The sequence below is a fragment of the Canis lupus genome, chromosome 1 (assembly GCF_048164855.1).
Source record: "Canis lupus baileyi chromosome 1, mCanLup2.hap1, whole genome shotgun sequence".
Taxonomy (NCBI): Eukaryota; Metazoa; Chordata; class Mammalia; order Carnivora; family Canidae; genus Canis; species Canis lupus.
In genome coordinates this window covers 18,255,425-18,280,344 of record NC_132838.1, presented here as the reverse complement: position 1 = coordinate 18,280,344, position 24,920 = coordinate 18,255,425, and the positions used below count along the sequence as shown (strand labels likewise).

The window sequence follows — 24,920 nt, the reverse complement described above, 5'->3', positions numbered from 1 at the left end:
GACATGGAAAAAGAATCTAAAATTATACAAGTACACTGCATAGTAAATACATTTGAATAGGTTTACAAAGATCCCGTATGTGTTGTGTTGGAAAAACACCTTGATGCGTATTTGTTAGACCATTTCTAAGTCAGGATCCCAGCTTCTTGGTGTATGATCTATGATGCTCCCCCATCATAACTGCATTTACTGCTTTTTCTTCACAAGGATTTCAGGTGTTTTGTTCATCTAAAAATCCCTCACATGGGGTAAATTTCTTTATGACACTAAACCAACCGAGTTGTCAGTTTTCCTCACATCTCCTCTAAAGGACCAAAGCTCCTATGAGGTACTAAAAGCTGGGGTCGCAAAAAATAAAAAAATAAAAAAAAAAATAAAAGCTGGGGTCGCGTGGGTGAGGGTGAGGCAGGCGTGCAGAGGGGGCTGCGGCCGGCTCACTCCAGCTCCTGAGAGCTGCTGGGGGTGCATCTCATCCTGGCTCCATGTTTTCTCGACATCACACTGGCAGTTTAAAATGGGCTGTGGTGAGAGTATTTACATCACAGAAATTAGAAATCAGGGCCTCCCCACCCTCACTTAACAATGGGCAGGTTAAGCATTTCCCAGCACACCACTGGGTGGGGCTGGGCATGTGGGTGGGGAGACAGGTAGTTCTCCCTAAGAGGAAATCCATGCCAACCAAGCTTGGACTCCACCAAGCTGTACTTAGTGGGTGGCCCAGTGACGGTTCAGGAGCAGTTGTCTCCCTGTTGCCACACCAGCACCAAACCGCCAAAGGGATGCACCAAACCCCATCTTTCATCTTCATTAAGATGCAAATGAATGGGGATGCCTGGGTGGCTCAGTGGTTGAGCATCTCTATCTGCGTTTGGCTCAGGGTGTGATCCCAGGGTCCTGGGATGGAGTCCCACATCGGGCTCCCTACAGGGAACCTGCTTCTCTCTCTGCCTGTGTTTCTGCCTCTCTCTGTGTGTCCTCATGAATAAATAAATAAATTCTTTAAGAAAAAAGATGCAAACAAATGGAGATACTCTCCTCCACACCTGGCTGTCTTTGGAATCTGCTCTGTTAGTCAAACTACAAGGTAAGACACAAAAGCCTGACAACCCCCTGCAGGGGGGCTGGATGCAAATCTGAGGCCTAAAGGAAGACATCTTACCCCAAAGCCCCACCAGCATGCCCTCACTACTGCACACTACAGTCGGATCATAAACACTATACTTCTGGATATTTGTAGCCTCGTGCACTGACTACTGGCCTTTTAAGTAGCTTGAATTAGCTCATGAGTGGTCATTCATTTTCTCGGTCATTCCTTCGCTATCTCCTGGTTAGAAGAGGCGATGGGAAGACTGCTTCTACCATTGATCCTAGGAGCTATTACATGCTTTGGTGGAGTGCCCACGTCCTTGGACATCTAAATCGGGTTAGCTTACCTTTAATATCCTGGTGACTCTTGAGTTGCTTCAGAACTAGAAGACAAAGAAGAGAGTGCCTTTAGTAGGCATGGGCATTCTGAACTGGAGTGGGGGTACAGCTCATGGTTTTCGCCTGAAACGGAACATCTGAGGCTTACCTTCAGCTGTCAGGTTGAACTCAGTGGTCACCTTTCCATAACTGTTCTTGATGCAGCAGTAATAGATGCCCTGGTCCTTCTGACCAGCTTGAACGATGGCCAAGGACACAGTGGAGTTGTCGCCTGCACTGCAATAGGAGACATGAATATTTGAATGCTTCATCGTTCTGAGGTTGGATTTTTCTAATATATTTAGGGAGAAAGAAACACATGCTTCCCTGTCCTAATGGTTTGGGCCAGGGGGCTGGCTAAAGAACAAGATCTCGATAAGCTGTTTAAATAATTCATTTATCTGTAGGGGATGATGATCAGTCCAATTTTGGTTTAACATCCTCACTCACTCCAACATACAATATTAATACAGAAACATTTGGGATGTTTGGCTGCTGCTAGTAGAGCAAAGAACCAGAAATGCGAATTCTGGGAGCTGTCATTAACGTTTCTGGCTCAGAATTCACCTCAGTTATGTTACTAATCCCCGTGCCCTGTGCTTAAAAGAAACCTAAAAATTCCAAACCCAAATCTAAACACAGGGCCATAGGGATATAAGGGACAAAAAAAGGGGGTCTCTGCTGTAAATAAAGACACGTGGCTGAGGGCATTTTTTAAATAGGGAACTCCCCTAGTGAATCAATACCGTCTATCCATCCGCCCTCCCACCCACTCAACATTATTAAGTTCCAGACACTGCGCTATGAACAAAAAACCCAGCGGTGGTAGTGATGATGACAATGACGATGACGATAGCTAACGGGTACTGAGCGCTTGGTACGCGCCAGGCACTGTGCTAATGACTTACACGTCTACTTCATGTCATGCACAGATCAATCTAATGAGAGAAGTAGTATTACTATTCCCACTTCCCAGATGAGGGAACTGAGGCATACAGAGACCAGGTATATGACCTAAGGTCACATAGCTGATAAGGGTTGTGCTGAGACTTGAACCAAGAAAGCCTGAGTCTGGAGTCCTCATCTTGATCTCATTATGCGGCCTCCCCAGGTGGTTTGTGACCACCGCCCTCCCCACCTGGGATAATGGGAATTATGGCTAATGCTCCAATCTTTATTCCAAAGTCACAAACTAAAAACTGACTTGTAGCCCAAAAATTACACTAAATACAGCTGCAGCTTTGTTCTGTGTAATGAATGTGGTTAAACATTCACCAGGTGTGTGTGTGTGTGTGTGTGTGTGTGTGTGCAGGGTCTGTTTCAGTTTTGGATCATTTCACAGTTCAACCCCACCTTCCACTTGTCATGACTCTGTCTCAATGTCTCATTCAACAGAGTATTCACTATCGGTTGGTTTTTCAAGGGACATCAAGTCTCTGATTTACCCATGTTTCCTGCACCAATGGCTTAAAACAAATCCATGAATTCATAATACATTGTCCAATGTGGCCTCTGAACACAAGCTGAATGTATGGTTGGAAGAGGACGGGTCCAGTTATGAGGGGAAGATTTCCTGTTGGGCTGAGAAACACTGAGCCACAGAAGGGCTGGGGCAGTGTCTTTCTCTGTGGCCTCCTGGTCAGCACAGCATTTCTGTCCCCAAGACCCACCGGAAAGGCTGCGGGCTGAACTAGAATTGCCCCATGAACATCTTTCTTCTGACCCAGAAACTCCCTGATTCTCTGATACTTGATAGAGAACCTTGGAGGCCTTTTCCTGCCTTTCATATGTCACAGCTTAACGGGCTCACCCGAAGAGAATTTAATTATGGGAGAATGATCCTGTGGGGGACTTTGCTATTTAAACAGACGCCCTCACCACCAGGGACGTTTTTAACTTGCAATTTATAGGTTCTGTCTAGGAGAAAAGACAACCCTCAAGATTTATTACCTGTTGAATATTAACTAGTTTTGTATCTGTTTGCAAAAGTATTATTTATTGCAATTTGTTTGCCTGACTATACAAATCTCCATGCCTCAAATGCTCCTTTGAACAGCCATACCATCTTACTGGTTCTTTATTATCTAACCAGTTGAAAAAGATCTTTGCTGCATGTTTATATGATTCTTGTTTGAGAGATTTCAACTTCTTTAAAATTACGTTTTGACAAGGCAGTGAGATGCTTCTTGGAGGGACATGTAAACACTCACCTGGAACTACGGGTGAGAGAAATTTGAAAACCTTTAAAAACCCACTTGAAATGATATAAGTAATTTCTTGATATACAGAGGATATAGGACTCCCAAATATTCTCCAGTGTCACCAGAGAAAACACAAATGAGTGCACCTGAGCCAGTGTTGCCAAGAAGAAACGAAGCCAACATCGCAACGAACGTAAAGGCCTGGCCACGGGTCACTAGCACGTGGCAAGCCTACTACTGTCATATGCTGCTCGGAGGGAGGGTAGGTTTTCTAAAAACATCTCAAATGGAAAAGGGACCCAGAAGATTCAGGTGCCAATTCTGAGCTCAGAACAAGACTGCGACAAACCCCACTGGTTAATTATCCTTGGCTGACAGCGAGAGAAAGTTCTTTAAGTGAATAATTAGTGCTTCTTTTCTATAAAGCTCTAGGGAGCGGCCTTGATTTAAAAATCAAGCCATTTCTTCTGCATTTCAATTATTCTGAAGCCATACATAAGCAGGATAATAGCAACATTTGGGGCAGCAAGGCCTTATTCTCATTCGTCACAATCCAGTTAGCTTTCCTGGAGTGATGTCAGGGAAAAGAAACTATAGCTCAAATCTGTCGGAGTTGCATTTGGGACATAATTTCCAGACATATGCTCCAAGCAGACGTGTTTCATTTAATTATACATAAAGCTCTTCGATTTTTCTTGCTTTTTCAGGCTACTTGTAATGAGATGAAGGGGGTAGGATCACCTCCCATGACTTAGAGCTGAAGGGGAGGGGGGGACCTCCTTTGGCAGAAAGACGCATCTGAGGACTGTCTGAGTTATAGTGGTTTCCCCTGAACCAGGTGATGTGTTTGAGAATGAGCCACGTCCCCTCAAGTGTGTCCGGTGAAGCCCAAGGTCACAGAAGCCATGCATCAGGTTCATTCCACACCAGTATTCTGGGCAAGGATTCGCACTCTCCTCTCTCTCCCCCCCCCCCCCCCCACTCTCCTTTTACATCCCAGGGCCCCAGAAATAAACAGATTTTTCCATCTCAGAAATGGCTGCTTATCACCCTCCAAGCTGCCACTTTTTATTACCTCCTGGATTGATTTTTTTTTTCCTTTGGATTCACCTTCTTGGCATTGAAACTTGCCAGGCTTACAGGAATTTAAACAGAAAACACAGCCAAATTCACAGACGTACAGAAGAGAGCTCTGTAATCTTGGGACCACGGAGCCTCAGCCTAGAAGATGATCTGACCTGATCCTGATTCTAAAAACATCATGATCAAATATAAAAGCTCAAAAATAAATAAATAAATAAATAAATAAATAAATAAATAAATAAATAAATAAATAAATAAAACATTGAAAGGCTTCCTGGCTTCCTGAGGCCAGAAAACTCTGGGAGGGTAGGGCCCCAGGTAGGAACCCTCCACTACCTCTCTGGCCTGGACACCTGTCTTTGCTTACTTACTCGTCTTGGATACTTTGGGTGTGGGGTTTCGGCTTCAGCTTTCCTTTTTACTTCCTATTATTCTTTCCTTTTAGAACTACGTTGTGAAACAAGCAACAGCTGTGAAAAGTGACCGGGCAAATATCGCACCTTCTCTGCACTTGGGCTATTGCCTTTGAATCTTTTGTCCACCAGATAGTCGAATCTTCATGAATTTCCGCAAACTGGCAGCTTAATTTTACATTCCCGGAGAGGTCAGGGTACATCTCGGCTTGGATCTTTTTCAGTAATATCGGAGCTGGAAACGAGAGATTTGCAGGTCAGTATCCTTACGACAGTCGTGACAAGCCTCACAAATGGGGAAAGGGCTTCCCCATTCCATCACGTTTCATTCCAACAACAATCCCAAGAATTGGGATAATAATAATTATTACCCTCAATTTATAGATGAAGAAACCAAGTGTCTGAGGGCAGGTGTGGCAGGCCTAATGGAGAATGAACAAATCAATCTAACAGAAAAATCTCACTTTTCATTACTTAAAACTCCCTGAGTGAGATCTATAATGCACAAAGTGGAAAAGAATATGAGAGAGTTCTTCTTCTTCTTCTTCTTCTTCTTCTTCTTCTTCTTCTTCTTCTTCTTCTTCAAAGAAAAGGGCAGGGGACTGTGGATACGTAGTCTATAAAACCTGGGCCTATCAGGGATGCTTTTAAATGATCACCAAATGGTCCAGGTTGAAGTCAGAGCTGGGGATTAGGGAGCAGAGTAAAATCCAGAGCGTCCAAGTAATTGTGGGTCAGCCCCAGACACGAAAGGCAACTTATCAGTAAGTTATTTATGAATAATATCCCTCCATCTTTCCCCTAATCTGCTGCCTTCGCTGAAGAGATCCTAATGGATTGCGGTGGTGTCTGATACCAACTTCATTAGCAGGAGAGAAGTGTCTTCTAGAATGAAATAGGAGCCAGCAGGAAACCATTCCCAGGGGGTTAGCTGTGCTCTTTGAATACCACCTTTTTAAACCATGGGTGGGAGCACCTCGGCCTGGTAAACGTGCCATTCCTCAGGGCAGCCCCTGGGCAGCAGCACTGACACTAGAGCAGGACAAGGGGGGGGCCGACCCCACCGGTGGGCTGAATGGTGTGGCACTGAGGTTACTGGAAACGTGGTGTCAGTCTTCTATAGACCAAGTTCCCCAACTCCGCAGCTGTGGTAACCCAAAGCATCACCTAATCCACTGTCAACCCGGGAGTCCTCAACACTGATGCTTTGTCTGCCCCTTTACCTCCGGTCCCACTGGCCGTGAAGTAGCCTCTCGTCCCTCCTAGAGGCCAACAGACACTTGGGCAACAGGATGCACACTTATTTATTCTTTTTAATTTTTATTTATTTATTTTTAGATTTTACTTATTCATTCATGAGAGAGAGGCACAGAGAGAGAGGCAGAGACACAGGCATAGGGAGAAGCAGGCTCCCCACGGGGAGCCTGATGCAAGACTCGATCCCAGGACCCTGGGATCCCGACCTGAGCCAAAGAGATGCTCAACCCCTGAGTCACCCAGGTGCCCCAGAATGCACGTTCAGAAGCTTATTTTCTTCCCAGGACATGGGATAATGGGCTCGGGAGACAAACCTCTCAACTAGAAAGCAGCTGAAGATACTAACAATATGATGGGAGAGAGAGAAAAATCTACCAAGTGCTTATTGATGGCAAGACCTGCTTCAGTTCACACAGCCATACGGGGTTAGCTGTGCTGGGCACCGAGGCCTTCAGCCTCAAACTCTGGGTCCAGAGCCTTGACTCAGCCTGCCTCCTGCTCCTGGCCCTTCCAGCACTATGTGGTGGCAGTCCTCACGATGATCTGTGGATACCTAAACGTTCCTGAGGCTGCCAACCCTGTCCGCCGCCCATTCTAAGTTCTGAACACAGAAAGTTGGGGGGACAGTGGGTAGGGCATACAATGGGCAGCAGAATGAAATGCGGGTCTTGGACAAGGGGCTGTAGGAAGATACCCCTGTTAGTGCGGGACAAAGAGGGGAACGGAGATGAAGGAGCTAGAAGGAAGCCCTGGGAGTGTGGCTAGGTTTTTCTTCTGTGCATATTCTGGCCAAGTGTTGAGGAGAAAGGCTAGAGCAGTCCCTGGTGAAAACAAAGCTTTGAACCCAGGAAAGGTTACTCAGCTTTATTAGTGGAGTCCTGAGTCACCCTCCAACCACCCCCCATACTCACTCCTTCCCTGTGGGGTCTCTGTATGAGAGCACCCCCCTCCAGAGCGCTGTCCTCACGGAGGCCGAGCAGACACCCCGTGCAAACTCCACCACCTGTGCTTTCCTGGAGAGTCCTTGCTCCTACGGTCCCCCGGATAACTACGGACAAGGATTCCAGATGGACCTTTCCCTTTGGGCTGAAACCACTTTAGGGATCTTTTAAAATATTGCTTCATTCTCTTTCTAGTATATATATATCATACTAGACACACACATGCATATATATATGTTTCAAACATTGAAAGAGTATAATATATATTATAATTATAATATATATAATATATATTAGAAATGTGTGCAAAAAATTAAATTAAAAATCCTTTAAAATATTGCTTCATTCTCTTTCTAGTATATATATATATTAGACACACACACACATATATATGTTTCTAACATTGAAAGAGAATGAAGCAATATTTTTAAAGATTTTTAATTTTTTGTACACATTTCTAATATACATATTATATATAATATGTATATTAGATATCTGGCTGGATGCCCCCAAACTTTCAGAAGGGAGTTTTGTATCGAGTCCTGCGTGCAGCAGGGGCTGAGGGCCAGTGGTGTGCATAGGGAATAAGGAGCACCGGTGTGGAAGTCTGAAAACGGTGCGGGAGGAGCAAAGCCCTCGCTCCAGGTTAAAGGGGCCCCCGTTGGGCTCCTGCACACGCAGAGGGCATCACCTTGCTGTATGTGGTGTCTTCTCTTTTGACTCCTCCTACCCATGAGAAGGGAAAGAAAAGCTCTGAAATAAAAGAGGCTAACATTCAGGCTCAGGGATGGAGGTTGGGGCGGACGTGACACCCCCCACCACCGCCCCAGCAAAGCAGAAGTGACTGCAAGTCACAAGGGCCCTGAGCCTCACGCGGTCAGAAACCTGGACCAGAGACCCCTGGGCACTTTAGACTCAGCAAAAGAGGAGGGTGAGTTGGAAAGAAATCTTATGCTCAAATTTGGAAGAAACCCCAAGTTTCCATTAAGCAGTTTTTAATGAAAATCACCAATTAAAGAAGAGAGTCCCAAATTGTACCTAAATGTTTATTTCTGTAAATCCTGCTTAGCGTGTGGTCTGTTTAATTATACTAATTAGCTGCACTGATTAATGCTTCTGTTTATCTTTGTAAAATATTTTTTTACAGGATAATTAAACAGAAAGTCATCTTAATCACGCTCCCTCGATGAAACCTACCTCCAGGCGGCCCCTTCCAGTGGTTCTCTCTCCAGATCACCTGGGGAACTTGTTGGAAACACGCTTCCCCGGCTGGCCCCGTGAACCCGAAGCTCTGGGGGTGGGAGCCTGGCAATCTGCATTCCAACGAGCCCTCGGCCTGCGTGCCAAGCCCGCCGGTCGCTGCCGTAGTATCTCCACCCGCGCTTACCCAGGGGACACTCACCTTAACCGCAGGAGGACTTGGAAGGACACAGGCACCGGTCGGTCATCTGGTTCACAAACCCAAGCTTAACCACAGAAAGCAACAGAGCCTCACCTTTTCCTTCTCTTTTGCAAGGTGGTTTTTTCGCATCTTGCTTCTCCTCTGCACACGATGCCAATGTTTCAAGGTTAGGAATCCTTTTGAGAAAGCCTGAACTCCTTCTGACGTTCTCCTTCTCCTCCAGTCGCAGCCTCAGGGCGGCCACCCTGGACAGGATTTTCTTCTTCACCCCCTCAGCTAAATGTCCACTCGCCGAGGATTCTGGCCTCTGGACCTCCTCGAAGCCACTCCCCGCTGGTGGGGCCTCTGGGCGTCGGAGGGTCTGGGCCCCCAGGCGCCCGAGCATCTCCTCCCTTGGGTCTCGCCCACTGTCCAGGGGGGAGCCCTGTGGACGTGGGGACTGCAGGGTCTCGGCAGCTTTCTCTGCTGCACGTTCACCTGCAACGGATGCCAAGGTCACGGCCGGGCAGCCGGCTGCGCTTGCAGGCCTGGTCTCCCCGGTGCGGGGCTCTTCCATTTCCCAGATTTTGTGGCTTTTTGAAAAGTTTGTGATGTTTCCCTTAGATGAGGTAAAAGGCAACGGAGTGAGACTGCTGGAAGAGGCTGCATGTTTCCCACGCTCACTCTCAACGGCTCCTCTCTCCTTTGAGTCAGAAAATGGATATTGGTGGTTTCTGGGCTCAACGACGAGCTCGTTCTCAGGGACGTCATGACTCGGACCTGAGGAGTTGTGAGTGTCCACTCCAACAGATGCGTGAGTTATCACTGCGGGGCCATGAGAAAGAGGTGCAGTGGGAGAAACGGATTCTGCTGTGTTGTTTTTGCCTTGCTCAGCCTCCCCCGAGCTTCGCTCGCTGCCGTCTTGTATTTGGCTTATTCTGCGTCGGCGTGCAAGGCTTTCCCCACCTTCGTCAGGACTTGGGCCTTGCAAGTTGGCAGGCTGGACTTCCAGGCTCTGGCCCGTGTGCCCAACACTCCGCTTAGCCTCCTCCCCCGTGGCAGCCGGCGTGGATGCTGAAGGCCCTGCTGCCTCAACCCCGGCGCCCGCCGTCACGCCTGCTTCGTCCGTGGGATCTACGGAGGACTCTACAACCTTAGAGCGGGTCAGAAACTGTTTAAAGAAGGCAGCATGATCCACCTTGATTTGGCTTTCCTCTTGGTTTCGACTCACAGTGTCAACATTTTCCCTCTTTCCGCTTTTGGAAGCCTCTGATGGCACATCTGTGTCATACATTTCCTTTTTGTCTACAGGATCCACAGATGACTCCAGGAGTCTGGGTTGGTTCAAATACTTGGGAGAAAGACTACTCCAGTATGCACGGCTGACTGGTCTTCTGGTCCCATAAGTTTCTCTGTTTTTAGCAAGGGCTGAGCCAGACTCGGCCTGAGGGCCGTGAGCCTTGAGAACGTCAGATGCAGCCCGGACCCTGTCGGGAATTGTGGGACCAGCTTCCAACTCCTTGTACTCAGGACCAGTCTGTTGTCTTGGTGGCCAAACTTCTGGAATGGAAGCTTCCAGAGTTATAATCTTCAGCTTGCTGCCTGTTTTCCAAAATCCTGGCCCGCTCCCTCTGGACCCTTCCAGGGAGAGAGTAGACAGAGGCGGAATGTGGCGTGGAGCCTGACCCCCATCTTCCACGGTGGCTTCACCCACCTTGCAAATGCTAGTCCCCGGGCCTGAGCTCTGTTTCTTCTCCTCCCTGGAGGTTGCTGATAAGTGGTCCAAGGACACTAGGTCTATTTCCCCTTGTGCAACAGATGCCATGGGCCAACTTTCTCCGCAATCATCTTCAGGAGGAAAACCCCGTTGGGGTAAGCTCTCCTGCTGGATCCTCTGTGTTGTTTCACTTCCTTTGTCTTGGAAATTCTCTTCAAGGCTCCTACTGTCTGCTGTGTCCACAGTCAGGCTCTTATCTCCAGAATGGTTATCAGTCTGAAGAGGGGAACTGGTACCGAAGCCCTCCACCTCTGGGCGCTGGGGAACATGGACGTGGGCTCCTGGTCCACCGGGAGCCATGCAAAAGGGCTCTTCTAGAGAATCGGTTGTGGAATCATTTAAAGTATGACCCAACTGTGCATTGGAAGGAAGCTGGCAAATATTTTTGTCTGGTGCTGGAGGTGAACTCTCCTCAGGACCATCTGTGTGACGGTTCTCAGCAATGGAAACAGGGAGGTATTTGGCTGGGTGGACTTTGGTGGCCATGGTGACTGTCGATGTGTCCCCACTCTCCCTGGTCACTTGAAGACACTCGAGATTAGCAGTTAAAGTCATTGGCTTCTCCTGAGGAAACATTACAACCGAGCCATTTCGGGCTGGTGTGGCTGTGGTGTCTGGGGCACTGGTACTGGGCCTCTTGTCACCTCCTGGAAGCTGCACAGAAGAGCTGTTCTCAGAACATAGAGGCTGTCTTTCCAAGCCTCCTGGGCCTCCGGGGCTTGGCCTCTCTTGGCCAGCCGGGACTACGGAGACCAACGTGGAGGTGGAATTCTCCATCTCTGCTAAATATTCCCCTGGGCCACCTTCACTGGCTTTTTGCGAAATGTTCCAGGTAAAAGTACTGGTAAAAAGAGGGGGCATGGCAGGGCTTCGCTCCTTGCTGCTCTCGCATGGAGCCCGTGGGAGCTCGGAGCCTTGTGTTTGAAAGTGAATACCTGGCGTCTCATCATCAGGAGAACATAAATCAGAGGGTTTGTTTGGCCGCTCGGCCAGCTCTAAGTCCAGGGAGCAAATTTCCTGAGGCAAGTATTTATCAGCTGAGGCTCCAACAGGAGAATCCACGGTTTCACATGTTCCTTGGTCACATGCTTCAAGATGCTCCAACACACTGGCCGCTTCCCCGGCCCTTGCCCCATGGCATGGGGCTTCCAGGGTGGAGCTGGTATCTGCGGGTTCAGGGGCAGCAGCAGAGAGAGCCTTGGGCTCCCTGGGGTCAGCACTGCCCTCCCGGGGGAAAAGCACTGACAGCTCCCAGGGGCATGTATTTCCCTGATTGGCATCTGGGATGCTCAGCTCATGTCCTGGGTCTTTCCAAGAACCTCCGAGTGCGTGGTCTTTCCTGTCTTGCTTTTCTCCATGCTGTGGGCATCGAGGACAGCTCTCCAGTTCCAGGTATTGGGCCAATGACACATCTTCCTCGTTGATCCCCCCTACGTCGGGGAAGGGATTTATTGTGGTCCCAGCAAATGCAGACAGCTCCCCAGCAGGCTCTGAGAAAGCAGGCAACTGGCTGAGAGAGTCCCTCTCCCTGAGCATTTCCTGAATTTGCACCTAGGAAGATGAAAGTGATATGAATAGACTTGTTCTGAGGAGAGCCCACAATTGGGCATCACTACAAACCCAAGAATGTTAATCCTTGACTGTAATGATGGATAAGAGAAGTAGTGGAAATGACTAAACTCTAAACACTGGTCCCCAAACCCTCTCTAGCTGATAGGGACCTCCTGGAGAAAGGCTCATTTAAGCAACTATGTGTTCCAGGGGACTCCAGGTCAAATTCCCCAGTATAAGAAAAAGCCTTCTGACAGTCATTATTTAATGCTTTCTTTAAAAAAAAAAAAAAAAGATTTTATTTATCTCTTCGAGATAGAAAGAGAAAGCACAAGCAGGGGCAGCAGCAGAGGGAGAGAGAGAGAGGCAGGCTCCTCATGCAGGCCTCAAACCCAGGACCCTGGGATCGTGACCCAAGCTGACGGCAGACACTTAACCAACTGAGCCACCCAGGCACCCCCATTTAATGCTTTCTTGTCTCTCTCAGGAAAAAAGATGGAAATAAATTGAATATAAACTTTCTTTTGATAGATTTTACTTATTTATCTGACAGAGAGCAAGTGAGAGAGCACAAGCAGAGGCAGAGGGAGAAGTAAATTCCCTGCTGAGAATGGAGCCCAATGCAGGGCTCGATCCCAGGACCCCAGGATCACGACCTGAGCCAAAGGCAGATGCTTCACTGATTGAGCCACCCAGGTGCCCTGAATGTAAAGTATTTTGATCAAATAAGTCACCAGAGCTTGTGTGCATCTCTCCAGAAAGGTACGTTTCACATGATCATAACAAATGAAATATACAGTGCTTGTAAGGTAGCAACGAACAACCTTTGTCCCCAAAATATGACAGGCTTGCTGGTTAATTATGTTACTAAAGAACAGAGAATGGCCTGTCCCTTGAGCTGCCTCTAACGAAGTGACAGGGTTATGTCTGGCCACCAGCACTGCCAATTATTTCTGCCCTGGGAAGGTTATAAAATCCTAGAAGGCCTCTTCCACTTTAAAACAAATGCCCTGTGGCAGGCAGACCATGTCCGTTGAGAAGTAGAAGATTCATGGCAAGAGAGACACAGAAAGATAAAAAGGGATGGAGAAAAGAAGCAAGGAAGGAAGCTCACATTGTGAGGAGTAAACCCTGGCTGTTCTGGGACATCAGCTGTTGTTTAAGGGAAGCAATAGGATCTTGGACCACATTCTTGTCTCTTAAAACTTTTAGCTCATCGATTTTTCAACACACATCAAACTTATGCCCAGCCACCAAAAAGGGGAATTGCTGCTAAATTTTGGCAAGTACCTCCATCTCTGCCCCCAGGACCCCTGCTTTGGAGCAGCCCCCTTCAAATGTGCAGAAACCGATCACTGGGCTTATAGAGGGGAGGAGGCCGAGCCCCCCAGGGTATGACAAAGCAGACCTGGAATGTTCCTGTGCACAGTGTGGCTCCAAGTCCTGAGGCTCATTCCCATAAATCACACGAGAGAATCTTGGTCTTCTGGCCCTGCAGTCAATGCCTTTCCTTACTGCCAGGGGGAAACAGGACAACAGCATGACCACACCTTCCTCTGTACGGCACCCCCCACCCAAGGCTGCCTGCTGCCACCAGTGATTCCCCTCTCATCTTCTCCTTTAGGCTACCCCGGTGTTCATTGAATTCTGATCTTCTTGGCACACAAGTGCTAAATGAACAAGAAGAAATTTAGTATAATTTCCTGCGCTATAATCTCTATGAGGGCTGGGGCCATTCGTCGACTCAACAAACATTTATTGAATGCCTGCTGTGTACTAGGGGGCGTCCCAGGGGATGGAGATACACACGGGCAATATGCCCACCCATCCAGAAGGAGCTCCCATTCTAGGTTGTATTCAAGGCCTGTTATAGCAATTAGCGCCCAGCAGCTGTGCCACAAGCACCTGTTGAAAGGACTGAATGAACCACGCACCAGTTCGGACAGCTCAACCCAATGTCACCCATTAGACCTCTCAATCTTAAGGGCTTGGGACTTCCATCAGATCCTGACGTTGGGAAAACTTACTTAAAAAAAGTGGGGGAGGGACTTTTAAACCACAGCAGGGGGCACTACTGGTTCACATCCTGGTGTTTCTAAAAAGAAAAATATATTTACTTTCTCTTTTTAAAAAGATTTTATTTATTTATTTATTTATTTATTTATTTATTTACTTACTTACTTACTTATTTGTTTATTCATGCAAGAGAGAGCATGAGAAGGGCCGGGGGGAGGGAGAAGCAGGCTCCCCACTGAGCAGGGAGCCCAAGTTGGGGCTCCATCCCAGAACCCCGTGATTATGACCTGAGCTGAAGGCAGACACTTAATTGACTGAGCCACCCAAGCATCACTGTACCCAGGCAATCATTTCTATATCCCCATCACATTAACATAGAAAAAGGAAAACAAGAAAGATAGCTTCTGTGAAATAAGAAACAAGGGTAGGTTTTTTGTTTTGGTTTTAGTGTCAAGGAGTTTTAAGCTGTATATGGTTTCACCTCGATCCGTGAACATCTATAACACATATAGAGAATCCTCTTTTCATCTCCTTTTTTGGATCATTTTTTTCCTAATGAGCTGTAGTACAAATATAATGAAATATTAAGCATAGAAAGTGTGAGCAGCTTCCTGGTCATGATTTGAGAAATGAGGAAAAGACTGTCCAGTTCAAAATACTGCGACCCTCTCCTGAGCCTTCTTCCCTGGCCAGAATTTCTACCGCCTATGTCAGTCCTTTATTTTAAGATCTTGTCATCATTGCATTATCATCAGTGCCAACAGACATTTATGGAGTAGCTGCCTTGTGTAGAATTCTCTGGCAGGCACCGGACAATTTTTTTCCAAAGGGCTCCAGTTAAAAAGCCACTATGTTACTTATCGGCATGTTACCCACCCATTATTGCCTTTTACCAAACAACAGAGTTAGAGGCTGACACTTAGCAGACACTAGCCTCTGGAGAGGGTGAGTCACAGGACAAATAAGTTCTGATCAGAGTGAGTCTGGTCACTGTAATATATCAGCATATCCATGGTATTGTGCTTTGGTTTCCAAAATAGTCATGTTCCTATTAAGGTATACTCTCTCTTCTCTTCTCTTGCTTTGAAAATAAAATCCCACTTTAAAATAGCCTAGTGAAGCCCCACATATGTAAAAAAAAGAAAAAAAAAAAAGTATGGCAAATCCATATAAATTCATCCCCTTGACAAGCATTTACTGAGCATCTACTACGTACCAAGTTCTATTCTAAGCACCAGGGAAACATAAGACTGCTGGCTTTTCGGAAATTATGTCCAACAAACCACACCAAAGGTGTGCTGCTGATGTGAAATCCCATAAATCTGATCTGAAACAATGGAATTTTCTGAAAGTGGAGACTTTAACAGCCCAGTATGTACTTGTCAAGACTGAGACTCCAGGGGCAGGCTCCTTGGGTGTCATTCAGAGGCTGACTCAGAGAGAGAGGGAAACCACAGACTCACACTTTTCAAGTGAGTCAGGCCTTTCTTTTAGGAGGAGATCTCTCGGTGAAGTCATTATGAAAGAACTCCAATAAATGATTCTCTGGCTGCTCGGCTATTCTCATTATCGACTGAGTGCTGGGACTCAGGAAGTTCTGTGAGTCAGAAAACTGTTCTCATTCAGGTGGAAAGAAGGGAAACGTCTGAGGTTCCAGAAGAAGGCCCAGTGTGGTGCATGAAGGGTGGGCTCATGAGGACTGGGCCCCTGAGTTCAGTTCAGTACAGTATTGTATATATGACCCCAAGTAATGTCGTGGGCCTCTCTGACCCTCTGTCTCCTCCTCCAAGGCTAACCACACATTTGTCCGTATCATCCCCTCCAATCCCACCGAACTTTGTTTGCCTTGTTCTCTGCAAAAAGAAAGAAGTGGCTAGGACAAAGAAAAACTGAGCCACACCGATTAGCAGAGGCTAGACTTTCTCATTGGGTTGGCCAAGTAAATCTGAAATACTGATGCTATCATCTCTTCCTGAATAGCCTGACTCCAATCAGGAGACAGCAACCACACAGTACATCAAGTAAAGGAAGTTGAATATAAATAATGGTTAGCTACGTAGAAGGGTGACAGTACGATACAAGGAAACCCTACTGTACTCTAAGGGGAGGGAGAGTACCAAGGAAGGACAGCTTGCAAGGTGCTCAGACCTAGCTGGAGAAGGTGTAAACAGGTCACCAGACGACAGAGCTGTTCACTGGGTTAGCCAGGCCAGGGTTGGCCTGGAATTGCTGGGTGAGCAACGGATTGCCCTTCCACATGCAGGTGGGGAGCAGCCAGTCAGCACCCGGTGCGTGAGTGTGCAGCAGGAGTCCAGACACTGGCAGGGGCAGAGGCTGGGGCCTTCAGAGTGCATGGGCTGGGCTACATGTGGTGGGAGTAGGGATGGGGAGTGACAGCCCTGCGTATCTGGGGCCACGGGAGTCTGGATGTTGGTGCAGACAGGGGCCCTTCAGAGAGGAGGCCAGCAGAGCTCTGGTGTCTGAGTAGAAAGGGCTAGAAGGCTGCAGATGGGCCATGTTCTGAGCCCTGTGGTTGGAGCAGGTTCTGTGGGGTGGACACACACACACACACACACACACACACACACATCATGCTCAAAATGCCAAGGATCATCCTCCTCCTGCAGTGTCTTTTTGGCGCCTTCTGCTGAGAGCGCTCTACACCGGGCTTACTAGCTCAGAGAAATGGTTAATAAAATTCTGTTCCCAGTAAGCCTACATTGAAGGGTGCATGAGGACTGAGAGGCTGTAAACTGAGAACTGACACAGGAGGTCGCTGATGTGCAGGGGTTAGAAAACTCCCCAAGGTCCCCGAGCCAGTGGCAGAACCAGGCCTTAAAGCGAGTCTTTCTGGCTATAAAGCCCTTTCCAGTTCAAGGTTCCTAACAAGAGAAGTTAAAGCAAACACCACCCAAAGGCTGGGAACTCCCCCTTAATTTGAAAGCCAGCATTTCTGGGCTCCTCAGACACTTTGGGTAGAAGATTGTAATGGTCCCTGCTCTGCAACATGACCACTTGTTTATCTGTCAGCTTCCTCACAGGCTCTAAGGGGAGGGGCTCTGTTACTCATTTCTGAGTTTCCAGAACTTTAGTAGCCCATAGTAGGGGTTCCATTAATTTTGCTGAATGAATAAACATATGAATGAATACAAGGTTCAAGTGAACACATTTGAACCGAATTTAGTAACACTTCCAAACCTGTTTTTGAAAGCAGCACCGGCCTTGAAAACCTACCCTCTGCTTGCGCTGCACTTTCCAATCCCCTTTCTATTGACATGCCTCTGACTCTACAAACACATTGTTTCATTTGTTGGCCTTTGCAAAACTTTGGCCTCCTAAGTATGCCTGTCACGGATTCCACGGAAAGGTGTGTCATCTCTTCACACACCCCATGGTGTGCAAGGTTACACTCCTCTTCATTAACGGGAGCGTCCTGAATGCCAACAAAGTGCATGAGACTAATTTGAGTCACTAACAATAGAAGGTGGTATGAGATAAGATCCCTCTTCTCAAATAGCTTATAATCCAGCTGAAGAGACAAGATGTACATGGAAAAGATAAATAACAATTCTTGACAAGTTGAGCCAACGGCCAAATAGATGGATTTTAGCTATCAGTGCTGCTCTGGGAGAGGAAACAAGGTCACCACCGAATCCTCCTCTCCTACTCCACAGGTGCAATCCCCACAATACAAAAACCAGATGTTGCACTCTCTCTCTCTCTCTTTTTTTTTTTTTAAGAGAGAGAGAGTGTGTGTGGGATGGGGATGGGGATGGGGAGAGGGACAGAGGGAGAGGGAGAGAGAGAACCTCAAGCAGATTCCCCGCTGAGCACAGAGCCCGACGTGGGGCTCCATCTCACAACCCATGAGATCGTGACCTGAAGTCAAGAGTCAGATGCTTAACTTACTCCTCCACCCAGGTGCCCCCAGACGTTGCACCTTTATGTTACTTATATCAACTTTTAGATAGTTCCTGTACATTTCTCTGAAGTCTCAGGAAACCTCTCTACTGAGCAGAGTGTGGCAGATGTGGTAGGCACCGTGGTTGACTAACTCATCAGCACCCCAGTCCCCTTCTCCCTTGAAACCTCCAACCGAAAAAGCTGGAAGACCACATACCCTCCCATTGCTAGATGGGGACAAGGGTCAGTTCTTGCTAATGAGACACAAGGAGAATTCTGCTAAGGGACTTCTAAGGAGGCTTTGCTTTCCTTGGAGAAGGCACAGATATGGCAGGTACCTTGCCTACCCTCATCCTTCCTCCTGTAATGGAAGTGTGCCACCTGGGGCTGAGTTGTCATCTTCTGGTCAAGAGGCAACAGTCACACAAAAATGAAGGCCAACACACTGTGGCTGGTGGAGCAGAATGAGGGAACAGACTCGGGAGCTTGCAGGCATCTTTGAGCCACTGGAAGAACACTGACACCTTCTACCCAGACTTCTGGTCAAGTGAACAGCAAAGATCCTGTATCTGAGGCCGGTAGTTGGTTATGCCGTTAACTGCAGCTAAAAGCACTCCTAATGGATACGAGAGGAAAATATACTGCCGGGGGTTGAAGAAAAAGGCATATGAGGTTGGCCCTGGAGACCTTCTGGAGGCGTGTGGGTGGCTTTGGGTGGCTTTAGGTAGAGATTAGTCTGATGGCCAATGTCACAAAGGGCAAGGGGGGTGGTTCCTGGAAAGGGGACTCAAGGGACTAGTCCAAATGCCAGGGGATCAAACCGGCCTGAGGCAAGGTGAACTTGAAGTTGAGGGAGGGAGGGAGAATGGGGAAATGTGAGAAGATAGATCATCAAAGGAGAGGCCAAGGTTCTAAAGGCCAAATACAACCATGGGGGGGGGGGGGGGCGTCGAGCCACTTAGATCCTTGCTTTAACTGGGAACACTGCCAGAGCCTGATGTGTGCTCTGGCTGGTGGCTGGGGGGGTGGGGGGTGGGGGGTGGGGTAGGGGGTGGGGGGGGGTGGGCGCTGTAATTTTCTTTCTCTAACTCTTCTTTCCTTTTAAATGTTCTTTGAATGTTCTTTCTTCCTTATCTGGACTAGTCATAAATAGCACCATGTTCTTTGCCAGTTGTCTGCACATCATCAATCCCCCTCCCCCTGCCGTGGTTCCAGGAATCTTTAGGCAGGACCTTCCCCACTCCCAGCCATCCTGGGTGCTGCAGCCTCGCCCCACGGCTCACCTTTCCTCAATATCTGCTGAGCCCTCACTAGGCCACAGCGTCATTCAGTCATTTGTCATCCGATAGAGCAAATCCATACCACCTGTGGCGGCAACACTGCAATCGCCCGGCTGCCTGGCCAATGCAAGCTTCCAGGCAAACTAGAATATTTTAGGAACTTGAGTTTATTTTTAGGAGTTGCCGGGTGGCCCAGAAAGGAGCGTCACTTAAAGGTTTTGAAGGGTAAAATAACAGAGAAGAAAGTGGAGGACACTCGTCTAAAATCTTCACCCTGAAACCTGATCCCGAACACCCCCTGTCACTTGACCTGCCCCTCTTCATTCCACTCTCTCCCAGGAGACAAGAAATCTTCAGCCAGCTGGCTTTACAATCCGGTCCTGATTTCTTGGAAAAGTGGTAGAGTCTGTTAAATGTCCATTTGATCCCTTATTGGGAGAGGCCTGGGTCTCCAAGATAAATGTCCTTTCCTGGGGCTGAGGGCCTCTTGTGAGATCAGTGGAATCTTTGCCTGGAAACACGGTGTCAGGGAAGGACCATTAGCTTGTGAGCGGAGCAAGTGGGGGGCAAGTGCCATTACTACTACCAATCCCTAAGCCCAGTGTAGTCCTTCACAGGGGGCAGATACTATTCTAAGTGCTTTACGTATGTTGATGTAGCTGACGTCTGTAAAATGCCATAGCAAAGCCCACCAGTGGGACTTTGGGTTGTATAAAGTTAAGGACAAATATACCAGCTACCCCAGCACACGAGACGACCTAAATGGCATGCACCTGCCAAGTACAATGGGTCCGAAAAGCAGCCTTCATCCTTCCCCGTGCGCATTGGGGAAGTTGGCGGGGAGATACGCAAACATAAGGAAAACAGAATTGGGAAGGCCGGCGATTTTTCTCGGATTCCTTTGCTGAGTAGTCTCTTGGTTTGCTGCTGTCTTGGAGAGACTGGGATTGGACCAGGAGGTTCCAGGAAAGCGGAATCGGTGGTAGGTTGAGGAGTGAGCCTCAGGAACCCCGGGGCTCTGGTCCTGGAGCTGCTGCACCGTGGAAAGTGGCTTTGGAGAAGTCACCGGGGCTCTCGGAGGCTGTTTCTTCCACAGGAAAGTGAGAGGCTGCAGAGCATCTCTTGGCCCCGACGGCCCTGGTGTTCTGTGTCCCGCTGCCATGTAACCAACACAAACACTGGAATGGGCCTTAAAGCTCACCTCCTCCTTGGAGGGGATTTCTCTTGGACTCCTAAGGCTTCCAGACCCAATCCTCTCTATGAACTAGAACTATTAGAGAGAAAGACGCAGCCTGTCATCATACCCACCTACCCGGCCCAGAAGGAGCCTGTGGGGACCCCAGAGAAGGCCAGGAAGGAGAGGGTGGGCTGGGCACCGTGGGGCCCCATGTCCTCATTCTCGTCCTGCCCCCCCACGCTGCTGCCTCTCCCTCCCTGCCGTGAAGGCCTCGTGCATCCAGCAGGCTGCACTGTGCCGGCGGACGGCTCCTGATCCCCACCCTGCAGAGCTCTGGAGCCTCCCAGGCCTAGTCCAAGCCAATGAAAGCCTTCTGGTCAGGGGCTGTCAGTCCCCAAATCTGCTCAGCCTTTTTACAGTTGAGAAAAGTTATGGGCTCTTCCCCTCCAATTTTGTTTTACCTACACAACTTTGCAAATCATTTCAGGGGCTTCCAGGCCCCCTGGAGCCCAGAGATCTCTCCTCCTCGGAGCCCACGGGGCCACGGACTGAATTCCTGCCCTGGGTCTGGAGCTGGGGGTGAGTCGTGGGGTTTACTTCCCACAGCCTGAAACTTCTAAGTAGATTTCAGGTTGGATAACAGGGGGGGATTAACCCTTAGTCAGGTTCTAGGAGCGCATTTTCAAATCAGTCTCTCTCTTCACAGTTTCTAGAATTTGTGAGCAAAATCAAAACCAGCGTAGTAGCAATTACTGTACTCCACCGACAATAATACATGGTACAAAGCAAGTTCTTGTCAACTTTAGAAACAGGAAATACCTGTCATGGTTATTACGCTCCTACCCTGCCTGTTCAGCGTGGCTTCGTGATGCACACCAGTGACGGAATTTGGCGCTTGGAAAATCTGAATATAAACGTAAATATGGGCAGGTCACTTGTCTTGGATGATCATTGCCAAAAATGAGAAAATGCAAGCCTGGGGCCTGAAGAGTCCCTTCCCTTCCATCTGTCTCTTCTAGTAAGTAGCAGGATAGCTCTATGCTCACGTTTGGCTTCGAGAATGTCCCTCCAGAAAGTTCAGTTCTAGAAGGATAGTATAGAGACTCAGCAGGCAATACAGCTCCCCAATTAGATTCAGAGACAGCCTGGTTCAGCAGGAGAAGCAAAATTTCCTAGGGCGTCTTATTCACCTTGGTGCAAGGCACCCAGCGGGTGCTCAAAAAATAGGCCGAATGAGTGAAATCCATCGAATTTGTTCTTGGGCCAGTGCTTCTTTGCCAACACAAGCAGGAAAATTTTGCCTCTTTGGAGTAGGGTTCTCTTCTTGGTCTCTGTCGAGATGATTTGCTACCTGAATAGTTGCTCGAGGGGCCTGTGCTTTGGTTAATATATATATTCTCCTAAAATTTAAGTCTTCTTTGTCTCTAATCATTTGTTGCTTGCTCGGCCTCAGTCTTCTTTTGATCTAAACCGAAGCCAGCTGCTTTTTTTTTTTTTTTTTTTTTTTTTTGCCAACTGCTCTTTTTTGAGGAGAGAGAGAGAGCAGAGAGCAAGAAGCACCTCTTGTTTCTACCATGAGTGACTGAGGTTCCAAATGCAGGTTGCCGGGAAGACATCGGTACGTGTGCACCAGTGGGCACCAGGCACTGAAGGGGGCCACGTCCACGTGCCACGGGCACGGAGTTGCACAGTTACACCGTGCGCTGGAAGGCTCAGGTTGAAAGCCTCCGCACTGTGAAGATGAAGGGGATCAAAGGCTGGGTGGAGGGCAAGGAGGAATGTGGTGATAGGACCAGAAATTCACGGAGCCGTCAAAATCACCTCTCCCCTTGTAGCGGGGAGGAAACAGAGAAGTTTCGGGAAGCTGAAGTTGTTAGGGAAATACTGGGAGACCCAAGAAAGAAAGACAATGTCTGGGGTTCAATGCAGTGATTTGAACCAGGAGAGCAGAAAATATGCTGAACTGATATTTGCACTGATGACGGCTTGCAAATTCATATATTTCTTCCCATAGGCACGAGGAAATGCAAGCCCTGTACTATTATTTTTTTTCCCCTGGAACTGACCTTGTCTTCCTCTCTTTTTTTTTTTTTTTTTTTGACCTTGTCTTCCTCTTGAGCTCTCAATCACATATAGGAATTTGAGGGCTGTGTGGGGAGTCACAGCTTTCTCTCTGCCTAGGCCTGCCTCTGAGCCAATCACTTGACCATCCCTTTAAGGATGCCCGGGCCCTTGGTTCTGCTGGGCCAGGTGGGAGCTGGCGTCTGAGTTGTCCACGCTGGTAGGTGGGTGGTGGGCTACTCCCCGTGTCCCAGAGTGGAAGCAGGGGAAAGATCTGTTCTCGCTGTTTCCCTAGCTCGTGCTAGCCCGATCCTGACGCCAGGAGACGTGAAGCCTGGATAATGTGCCCCTCGAGACCCTGACTCTGTCAGCTTTGTTTGTCCCAGCATCTCCAAGGGCCCTTGCCGTGGAGGCAGCAAGGGCGTACTCTTGTTGAGACCCTCACGCACTCCCACTGATCGTGCAGACATAAGGCTCCCTGGCCTAATAAGAGGAAAGGAATTTAGAAAAACCCCTCTCTCAACAAAATCCAACTAAAAATTCTTGTCCTGCCTCAACAAAAATAAGAACAGACACCTTTTTCTTTCCATCTGTTTGCTTTCCTCTCCACAACCCTTATGGCCATCTTCACCTCACCCTTGAGGCAACCCTGGTCTCCTGAGCTACTTTGGAAGTGGACCCAGGAGGCAGAAATGGAAAAACAGACATTTTTCTTCCTGACATATCCCTGCACACACTGTTGGCAACCGTGTTCGTTTCCTGGAGCTACAGAGACAAATGACCACCAACCGGGTGACTTAGAACAACACACATTATTTTCTGGGATCTAGAGGCCACAGGCTGGAAATCAAGGTGTCCCCAGGGCCATGCTCCCTCTGAAGGCTCTAGGGAAAAATCCTTCCTGTTTTGTGACCTCATCTTTTTACATCCACAAAAACCCCAGTTCCAAATACGGTCACATTCTGAGGATCCAGGTGGACATAAATTTGGGGGGACAATTTTCAACCCTCAACAGCATCCCATTCCTTTCCCAGCCTGTCCTATGGGCCTTCCCTCCCACACAGTCCTCAGTTTGCTCAGCAGTGACACTTTGTCACTTGACGAGATGGTGTGCACGTGAGGTTTAGAATGAAGTCCTAGCAGCAGGATCTTATGGGAAGGCTGGCTCTCGCTTGGAGGTTCTGCTTGCTTCTGTGCCAAGTGGCCTGTTGGGAGAAGGGAATTCAGTACAACCAAAGGTCTAGCCCTCATCGCTGCCCGGCTTCTGGACCCTCTGATGGGTGCCAGCCGCTTGAGGACGTCCTAATGGGACCAGCCCAGGCCTGAGCTGGATGCGCTCCCACCTGCTGAGCGAGAGGCAGGGACTGGGGAATTCCTTATGTGTGTTGTCAGATGAGCTAGAAGTGTAACAGATGGGGCCACCTGGAGGCTCAGTGGTTGAGCATCTGCCTTCAGCCCAGGTCGTGATCCTGGGGTCCTGGGATCGAGTCCCGTATGGGGCTCCCTGCGTGGAGCCTGCTTCTCCCTCTGCCTGTGTCTCTGCCTCTCTCTCTCTGTGTCTCTCGTGAATAATAAATAAAATCTTAAAAAAAAGAAATGGAACAGATGAAGTACTAAGCGGTTCTCAGGAAGATTATTTTCCCTACCAACACCATCAGTTTGATGGTAAATGTGAAAGCACTTGTTTTTAAGCCATCACTTACACACACACACACACACACACACGCGCGCCTGAAATCTCAAGGCAGTATCAAAATACCTATGCTGACTCAGAAAGATAATTTTTCAAGCATCAGCAGAAAGGGGAACTTACAGAATTTGCAATTTTACCTCCCGCCCGCCCCCACCCCGCTCCTCAGCTCTGCAACTGCCGTGGAGGCAGCACATCGGAGGGGGTGGGGGAATGTGATTTTTCATGTTTGTCTTGCCTCTTTAATGAGATTTAATTCAGTTGAGCAGATCATGGTGACAGGCACTGTGTTTGCTCTGGACATTCACAGATGAATCAGACCCAGAGTCTGCCTCCACGTGCCTACGGGGTAGCAGCCCAGCTGAGCAAGCAAACAGGCTAGCAGAGAGGTAGGAATAAAGCATGATGGGGGAGGGCGCCTGGGTGGCTCAGTCTGATAAGTGTCTGCCTTTGGCTCAGGTCATGATCCTGGGGTCCTGGGATCAAACCCCACATCTCAGGTCACGATCCTGGGGTCCTGGGATCAAACCCCGTGTCTCAGGTCACGATCCTGGGGTCCTGGGATCGAACCCCGTGTCTCAGGTCACGATCCTGGGGTCCTGGGATCGAGCCCCGTGTTGGGCTCCCTGCTCAGCTTCCCCTCTACTCCTCCCCGCTGCTCGCTCTTGCTCTCTATTGTGTCCACTCTCTCACATAATAAATAAAATCTTTTTTAAAAATGTTAT

At 48.4% G+C, this 24,920-nt stretch overlaps 1 protein-coding gene across 6 annotated transcripts in view; it reads right to left on the bottom strand.

The window, feature by feature from the left end:
• Nucleotides 1–24,920, bottom strand: part of ALPK2 (alpha kinase 2) — a 115,657-nt gene that overhangs the window by 25,325 nt on the left and 65,412 nt on the right. For all 6 annotated transcript variants that reach the window (XM_072822321.1, XM_072822363.1, XM_072822337.1 and 3 more), the window contains 4 exons: nt 8,855–12,068; nt 5,249–5,396; nt 1,574–1,701; nt 1,434–1,469 (listed from right to left, as the gene is read on the bottom strand). In XM_072822321.1, the coding sequence (XP_072678422.1) occupies nt 1,434–1,469; nt 1,574–1,701; nt 5,249–5,396; nt 8,855–12,068 (3,526 nt within the window). The remainder of the gene's footprint in view (nt 1–1,433; nt 1,470–1,573; nt 1,702–5,248; nt 5,397–8,854; nt 12,069–24,920) is intronic.